The sequence below is a fragment of the Lingula anatina genome, chromosome 1 (genome assembly GCF_051362555.1).
Source record: "Lingula anatina isolate TDL-2025a chromosome 1, LinAna3.0, whole genome shotgun sequence".
NCBI classification, from domain to species: domain Eukaryota; kingdom Metazoa; phylum Brachiopoda; class Lingulata; order Lingulida; family Lingulidae; genus Lingula; species Lingula anatina.
In genome coordinates, this window is record NC_141767.1 from 3911008 (window position 1) to 3919695 (window position 8688).

General features: G+C 37.5%; 1 protein-coding gene across 3 annotated transcripts; it reads left to right on the forward strand.

Moving 5' to 3' along the window:
- The first annotated feature begins 750 nt into the window (after positions 1 to 750).
- LOC106172088 (dynein light chain Tctex-type protein 2B) lies at positions 751 to 3570 on the forward strand. Of its 3 annotated transcripts, none has more exons than XM_013552681.2 (2): positions 751 to 1266; positions 2491 to 3570. In XM_013552681.2, exon 2 carries the CDS (start codon positions 2515 to 2517, stop codon positions 3184 to 3186), a length of 672 nt encoding a protein of 223 aa, XP_013408135.2. In that variant the 5' UTR covers positions 751 to 1266; positions 2491 to 2514; the 3' UTR covers positions 3187 to 3570. The 3 variants fall into 3 exon arrangements, with proteins under 3 accessions (XP_013408135.2, XP_013408134.2, XP_086857779.1); XM_013552680.2 differs by having other exon boundaries at positions 756 to 1097; XM_087001653.1 differs by lacking the exon at positions 751 to 1266 and adding an exon at positions 1791 to 2006.
- The last annotated feature ends 5118 nt before the right edge of the window (positions 3571 to 8688 follow it).

Here is an 8688-nt window from a genome sequence, read left to right on the forward strand (position 1 = left end):
TCAAATGAATATTTTTAATATCTAGAGATCCATGACCAGCTGATAGATTATAACATTGTGTTAGGTGATAAAGGCACCAAGATGACAATCATAGATCAAGTAAGTTTATGGCTGATTGTGTTAGATGCACCAGTGGGTTGCGATGTAGCAATCTCTTTTGGCAAGTACGAAATGTTTTGTCGCTGGCGGCAGTCACACATTGGCTGCGACATGTCTGTATAGGTCATACCGAAAACGAGAGATAAAACGAAGACCGACTAAATGTTTTGTTTTATAACGTTTAATGTAAATTAGGAAATAGTCATAATGTTCAATGCTTGATTTTATTCTACCCAGTGTATACAAAGGTTTATATATAGCCAAATGATTGATGTAATAGCACCCAATGTATTACGTATAGGTTCAGTTTTATTAAAAATACTTATCAGCTCGTAAATACATCGTAAGTCACACCAACAGGTAAGTTCAAACTGTTTTCAATTCTACCTGTCTAGCATAAATTCTGCTAGTCCCTTTAAAGAAGAAATGGCTAAAGTCTAGTGAACTTCCTTTTCTTACTTTTGTTTTCTTTCCCAAGAAGGCTTATATGGAGATGGAATTGTGAATACTATTTGCGGGATAAAGGTAACAAATGTCAGTAATTTTACCAAAACAAATTGGCTATTTATACTCTCTCTGAAACCGCAGAAGCTTTGCCAAACACGCACTAGATTAACAGGAGCTTTCCTCATTTCATCCGCTCTTTGTCAAATTGAAATCGGCTTGATTGATAGGAAACAAACTTATTCATTGTGCTGTTAGTTTAAGACTATTAGAGAATTGTTAAACATCTGATACAATGGTATTTGTTTGCCAGTGCTGCAGGGAGGAAGGATTGCCATTCAGTTAGGGCGTTTGGATGGTTTGTTGTGTAAATTTTAGGGGCAGAACAACACAATGAACGCTGTGATGGCCCCGGTGGCAAATAACAACCGTCCCTTTATACCAAGTACACATTGCCTGACCCGGACCAAGTAACCAATAGACTAAATCGGGATCCCACGTTAAAAAAAGAAAAAAGAAGTTCATCTTTTGGATGGATAAATGATAATCGTGAGGTAAGAATCTGTGAATAATTGTTTGGAGTCACCAGGGATGAGAATTTTATTTGGGTTTACCTAAAAAGATAAGAAATTACAGTAACCTAATGACGCCTTGAGCCAGGTGAAAGAAGGAACATTGATCTACACCTCGTGGGAAATCACGCTGATTGAAAACGAAGAAGAGGTAATCTCTCTCTCTCTCTCTCTCTCTCTCGCTGAAAAAGTAATTTTCTTGTAAAATTGTCAACGTTTCAGATTGATTTAATTTCCATTATCAAAGCGTGCAGAATAACGACATGGTTAATATTGGCCGTTCTTCACATTGTTTATTCTCCTTGTCCAAAGAATGTTTTTACTACAGATACATTAAATATACCAAAGAGGTGGCTTTTCGTATAAAGGGTATCTTGAATTTGATAATTATGGTGTCGCCAAAATATGAATTTTTAAAATAAATCCCGAATCTGCTTATAACTTTAAAAACTTCCTTTATTGACAAAAATAAAGGTTTTGATAATCGTCCCTTTTTCTCTCTTTATCCAAAAGGCCATTTTCAAAACAAGTAGGTGAATTTACACAGGTGTGTGGTATGTCCAGTATTAGGTTCAGTAGGCCTAACTTACTGTAACAACTGTAACTAACATGAGTTATGTAACACTGTCGCAGCGCATTAGGCAATGGTAATAGAGCGAACCTAAGTGAATTTTATAATGTTCAAGCCAAAGAAAAACACTGCAATTTCACACAGATTTCTATGTCGTGCTCAAAGCTGTTGTTTTGCGTGTCGATAACGATCGTGATATTAGCCTTAATGATTAGCGAATTTAGCTTTGAATTATCTTATGCTCCAAAATATCGTGACTTCTAATACTTCACGATAACTGAGGTAGGCACAGATTAGCCGCACGCTGCCAGGAATGTAGGGTGAGATTAAATGTTGTTCTCTCTTCTGCTTTCAAGAACGATATAGCACATAAGGAAAATGGCTAAGCCCTCTCTTTCCTGGTTCAGCTCACTCTTTGATTTTTGTGTGACAGATTTTAACTTTCTTGATTCTGCTCTTCGTTTTGAATATTATACGCTGTATATTTCTGTGTCGCACATAATTGGATTTCAGTGTTGAAAATGACAGTATTGTTTTGTGTATTTTCAATCCCTTTTATACACAACATCACTTTCTATGTAGTTTTATATAGGTTGGACGAGTCAGCTTTGAATATTCTAAGATCAGATACGGGTTTGTTACGTTTAGTTCTCTAATTTCTGATTACAACATTACTTCATATGAGATTAGATTTGCTGACCTACGTCCATCACCAGTCTAAAATCAATTCATTTATCTCATTATAGGAACGCTCAGATTGATTTACTTAATCACATCGTTAATTCAACCCCCTTTGTCGTTTAGATCTGACCAGGCGCTGGAGATGCAATGGAGTCTTTAGGAACAGCGATGGTGACGACTCTTCGCAAAGCCACAGATTCTGGGTCGTCCGGGTATGGATCCACTGAGAGGATCTGTGAAAAAGAAGACAGCGAGCCATTAAAAGACGCAGAGCCAGGGTTTCAAGCCCAGACAGATAATCATCATGGAAGCGTTCCCATCGTGCGACTACCGTCTGCCGGTCCCAAGAAGAAAAGAAGAGGAACGGTTTGTTCTATGAAGAGTGTCGCGCAGATGAGCGTTGCAGCCAAGCGGTTAGCGATTGCCGCCAAGCGAGCATCAGTGTCTAAACAAAAAGTGGTCTTTGAGAATACGTACCGATTGGAACCAAACGAAAGTATGAGATTCAGGCAGGGAAAAGTGGAGGAAGCTCTCAGCGAACTTTTGGCATCAAGCTTAAAGGATGTCACGTACACAACTTACACGGCACGCAACTTGTCAGTGGACCTTTCCAATCAGATTAAATGCAGAGTAAAGGACATGGGCTTCAGACGACATAAACTTGTCGTGGATGTGTTCCTGGGCCAAAATTGTGGCCAAGGGATCGAGGTGGCCAGCAGATGTGTTTGGGACCCATCCGTGGACAACTTCGCTACCGCATCTTATCAAAATGAGTCGATATTTGCAACCGCATTGGTGTATGGTTTCTATTATGAATAACGGAGCAACAATTGGTTGGTAGTCTTCGATTAAGTTTTGGTGAAATGACTTGCATCAAAACCGTTTTCACTTTGGTCTGGTCTAGAATTTAATGAGCCAGATATTCTGACTAAATAACTACAGTACAAACCAAATCTACAATCTCTTTATTACGGAAATATATTTATTTTATCGTGAAATATTGCTACCCAAATTAAGGTTATGCTTCAATGTAAGAATTTATTTTCATTTGTCTGTTTTTCTCTCAATTTGTTTGACTGACCCGACAGACATATTTCTGGCTGTATACAGCAAATGTAATGTAAAATGTAAATCAAAGCTTCTTTAGATCACGATTTATTGATCGACAAAATGTTTACTTCTCAATAAACCACAGGACTTTGATTTGGTGAGATGTCTAATTTGACTCTGGTCATGAAAGGCGATATATCTGGACACGTCTGTTATTTCCGAAAAAGCTGATTTATTATTTGGTCTCTGATCCTGTGACACAAAAAGCAAGGACAGAACTGAAAGCACTGGATTACTTGAACAACGTCACAAGATGGCTTTTATCTCCGAGACGGATAGATACAGGGTGACCAAAAAATTAGAAAAAAACATAAAAATTTTATTAAATCCTACAAATTTCCATCAAATTTCAAGAAATATGCTGGAATAAACTTCAATATGTGCATAATCATCCCCTATACTAGTTTCAGTTATCTTGGTCCCTTCGCATTAAAGTTATGTTCTTTTTAAAGATATGCGCCAAATGGTTTCCATGACATTGGATGCATACTTGCATGCGTCGCAAAAAACTGTCAAATTCTCGAGCCCATTCCTACTTCGGGATTTCCATGATTTTTGCTGTGATTGATGCCCTCAGTTCGCCAATCATTTGAGGGTTGTTCTGGTACAAATTGCCATCGAGATACCCCCCACTGATAAAAATATAGGGGGGGGGGGGTCAAGTCCGGTGAATACCGTGCCCACTCAACATCACACTTCATGCTGAGCAGTCACTCTTGAAATATCCTTCTCTCAGTCAGATAATGTGTAGGGGTGGCCCTGTTTTGTTGAAACCACTGTCCATCTTGATCTATCACTCTGAATTGCCCCAGTGATGTCCAAAACTTCCCCAGCACTGCCACAGCAATTTCAATTTTTAGACGTATGCAAGTGTGCCTCCAATGCCGTGGAACATGACTTTTATGCAAAGCTACCAAGATAACTGAAACTTTAGGGAATGATCATGCGCATATGGAAGTTTAAGTGGACCTTTTAAATTGTAGGATTTCATAAAATTTTTATGAGTTTTATGGGTCTGTTTTGTTTTGGGTCACCCTGTAATTATTAATTCAGACAAATGGGACTTTAGTGAGCTGCAATAATATCTTAACTGTCAGCTTTATTGATACATACGGCCCAAACACTGACTTGGCAATAAAACTTGGCAATAACTTGTCCATATCAATGCATGACATGCCGAATGATGACCGTGTCATTTCCAATTATTTTGACGGGAGGATGAATCCGGATACAGATTAGGACCAGACCTATTAAATTAAAGATAATCATGAACACATCGAATGTTAGAACGTATGAAAGCTTTTGGTCTTATTAATGTGTATAAATAGCAACAGGCGGTCAGTAGGTGACAAACATTAAGATTCATTTGGATTTGAAGGAGCGTCACATCCCTGCATCTCTTGCTTTAAACAGCGTGGTTCATCGCTATCTTCTTTTTGCTTTAATGACCCTTAACTGCTATTACATATTCAATCTGTAACAGTAAGGGTATTTCTTCGTGACTTGCACTTCTATTTCAATATAAAAGATACATGTATAAGGCCATCGCGTTAGCCAGCGTTAGCAAAGCGAACAGTGTTAACTTTCAATTATTTGTAAAGTATCAAAATACCCAGCACTTTTAAAACGCGGAGTAGAAAAAACTCTGTCAATCAGACCAGATTAGACTTCTCCCTTATATCAGAAAGCCTCTTCAGTAGCAAATACAGATGGAACATTGCACCTTCGATACTGAGATGGTATACATGTACATGTAGCTGCGTTCACTCTTGGCGACAAGTTTAGATAGGGACGTTAGGCTGGAGCCTAGTTTGGCTTTCACTTTCCATTCCAACATGACGATACCCTCTTCAGCCTATCTGAACAACACGACTCTTATACCAGAAACAGGAAGTTCAGCAACTGGACTGGCCTGTATTTTCCCCTGATTTGATTCCCATTGAACATTGTTGGGATGCATCAGACCGGGCTGTAAGGGAAGGGGGGTCCAGGCGGCTTCAATGGATGAGCCAATAAAAGCTTTAGCAGAAGACTGGGCTGATTATACCCAGAGGTATAACAATAAACTGGGCGAGTATAACCCCCGAAGGATAGATGCCGTCTTCGCGACAGCTACAGTATACGAGATCTTTACTAGAGTTATTCATCATGGAATAACATTGGCTTTAGGTGACGCTAGTATTTTGCATGTATCTACGCTTCCGGGGACATTACATTTTCTGTTCACTATGAATTGGTGGTGATTTACCAAGTGTTAAATTGATGACCAGGAAAGAGCCCAAATAGACATTGTGTCACGAATGTACTGTCACTCGAAGTTAGAACATGGCATTTTAATGAAACACAAATGAACTTGATGAATGGCGCAGTTTGGCTTAGGTTGGCCTTATTGAAATCACAAATGCAATATTCTGTTGGAACATTCTATCATTTTAGCAAGAGTATACATCATAACGTCCTTAAGAAAGGCAAAGGGCAATAAGTATTCAGAAATATGTTGTTATTTGACCTTAAATATATTAAGTCTATGAATCAAGTTGACACGAACAAAAGAACACAATATGCCCCTGCCGTTATGACTTGAAAATTACAAATGAGAGAACTTTTCTTAAAATACAATTTATCATAAAAGTAAACCTTTTTCTTGACATATTTATTACTAACGGAGATGACTGGAGTAATTATTTTCGTGTCATCACGTAGAAAAAAAAATAGAATCGTACGATGTGAACAATCGACTTAAAAAAGAAAAAATAATTGATCTTGATAAGCGAAGAAGGCGTAAGTAAGGGGATGACATGATTATGTAAAAGCTATATTGATATAAGGGTAGAAGTAACCCACAATCTACTTTTTTAACCAAGAAGAGAAGCAGTCTACATCTAAAGTAATTTCTCGGATAAAAGGACATGTACTGTACTGACTGAGGTATACTGCACTTTACTTACTTTACTTTCATCTTCATCTTATACCACCAGGGATGTCAAAGGGGAAAAGAGCAATTGATCTTGGGCTAATTGAAAGTCTTGTTAAGTGGAGTATGGTATTTGGTTCATGTCTCTGGTCCCATTCAGAATAGGGGACTAACTAGTTCGAGGGCCACTTGAATACTTCCCCACGGGATATCTATTCAGTGTCTATTAGCCGATTAGACGGCAAGCTTTGTAGTAGGTCGCCATATTTGATCCTCGGACTAGTTAGTCCCCTATTCTGAATGGGACCTCTTTCACAACGTCTGTATTTTGGTGTTATATGAACAGTGAGCTGATTGGCTGGTTTATTAAGATATTATCATATTTAGACAGTTTATATATCAAATGCTCCACTGTCGTGGTGAATAGGCACAACAGATTGAATACAGAGGGGGGTGGGGTCCATACAATATAAAACAATGGAGGTTAAAATATGATATATAATATATGAAATCTTAATGATGCACTAGCAAGTTTTCACTACGAATTTGAAAACACATGCTAATATTCAGCAAAGCTTTTATGTCTTTTATTCCGTATAGTAATACCTTTCTTGTGATCACTTATGTGCCGAAATGTATATACAGGTTAAAGATACGAAAACTCACTCAAGACCTGTCTGTAAGCCTGGAAGTACAGGGGACAAGCGGAAATTATACAAAGCAGAGCAAAAGAGTATTTTTTTACTTCTATGGCAAAAATACAATAGTAGCAAAAAAGTAACAGGTTGACTGGTTACTTTTAACCAGACGCGGTTTCTCTTCATAATGCTGTTACTGAAGAGAAACATAAACGCTATATCTATCCTCTGATATCACAGGGTCCTCTAGAAAAAAAAAGGGGGGGGGGAGATAGCGCCAATCATGTGGTATACATTCAAATATCTGGGGTAGTATGGATTCTATGTCTTCAGTCAAGAAATACAAATTGTATGAGGCTGTACACCTATCTTTTAAAAAATGATGTAACTAGTAGTATTCTGTGAAAAAGGCGGTGCCAAAACCACAGGAAATAGAAATGATGAAATCTACAAAAATCACAACATTACGGAGATCGATGTTCGGGTCCCGTAGGGGGTGGACAGAGTCTCTTTCACAGACCTATGATTGGATTGTGAATGGAGATCACCAAGCAGTATGATGGGAACTTATGAAATCAAAATGAATGAGAATATCTTCAATATATCCACAAGTTTGACCGTTGAGCTGCAAGCTGTCGTTGTCTGGGTCCCGTGGGCCCAGATTGAACAGGAATAGGCGGAACGCCGCAATACAAAATAAAGCTTAAGGGGGTTTGAAACGTTATTTCTTCTGTCCATGAAGGCTAATTGTTAATAACATAGAAAAGGCGGATTTTTACATCGATCAGAATATAAAAGGTCCTTTTAGACGGTGATGAAATTCTTAATTAATGCATAAAACAATGCATTAACCATCTATGGGTAAAAACCCTAATATAATGGGTTATCTTGAGGGTAAAGCATGACGATATATAGCCATAAACATTCCGATTTGTAAAGAACATATTAACTGCTGGTATCATTACTATTTAGAACATGCTGAAAGACACTAACTAGACAGCCCTGATTAAAATAAGGTCTTTTAATATATCGTCAAAATTTTTTTAAAAATCGTCAAAACATTTTTTTCTAGATTTTAATACAAAAACCTTTATTTTCAGGCATCCAAGAAATCAAAGCTAAATATATAATTTGGTAAAAGTAATGTAACAAGTGCCAACTTATTTTCACTAGGTTAAATTTGCGTTATACTTCCACCTTCCTCTGTGTTTGGAATTTCTTTCTATGCTTACTTTTTGGTGTAATTCTTGTTGTACAGTACCCATGTCTACATTAAAACATATTATTTTCTATTTCATAATAGCTGTTGTCAACCTCAAACCAACCTCTATTTTTTCCCTCTTGTCGTCTCTAAGAGAAGCCAACACACTGGCCAGTGAAGTCATACAAATTTTATTTCAGTCTCGATTCACTGCATTTCCTTCCGTTTCATCGTATGTGCAATTGATTATCTAGTGTTTTGAAACCATTTATATGATATCTTATAGTAATTTTGATATCAGAAAACGCAGTGAAATTAAAAACAGTCGGAAACCGCATCAAGAGTTTAAAATGTTCTTGTTGTGAACATACAGATGGTGATTCAATATATATGTAAAACATTTTCAAATTACTGCACATTACAACGCACGGGTTCGTTGTCCTCTAGGTATTCTAAAA

Excerpts from the sequence above, each read along its gene's own strand:
- LOC106172088 (XM_013552681.2), top strand. The coding sequence starts at position 2,515 with ATGGAGTCTTTAGGAACAGCGATGGTGACGACTCTTCGCAAAGCCACA.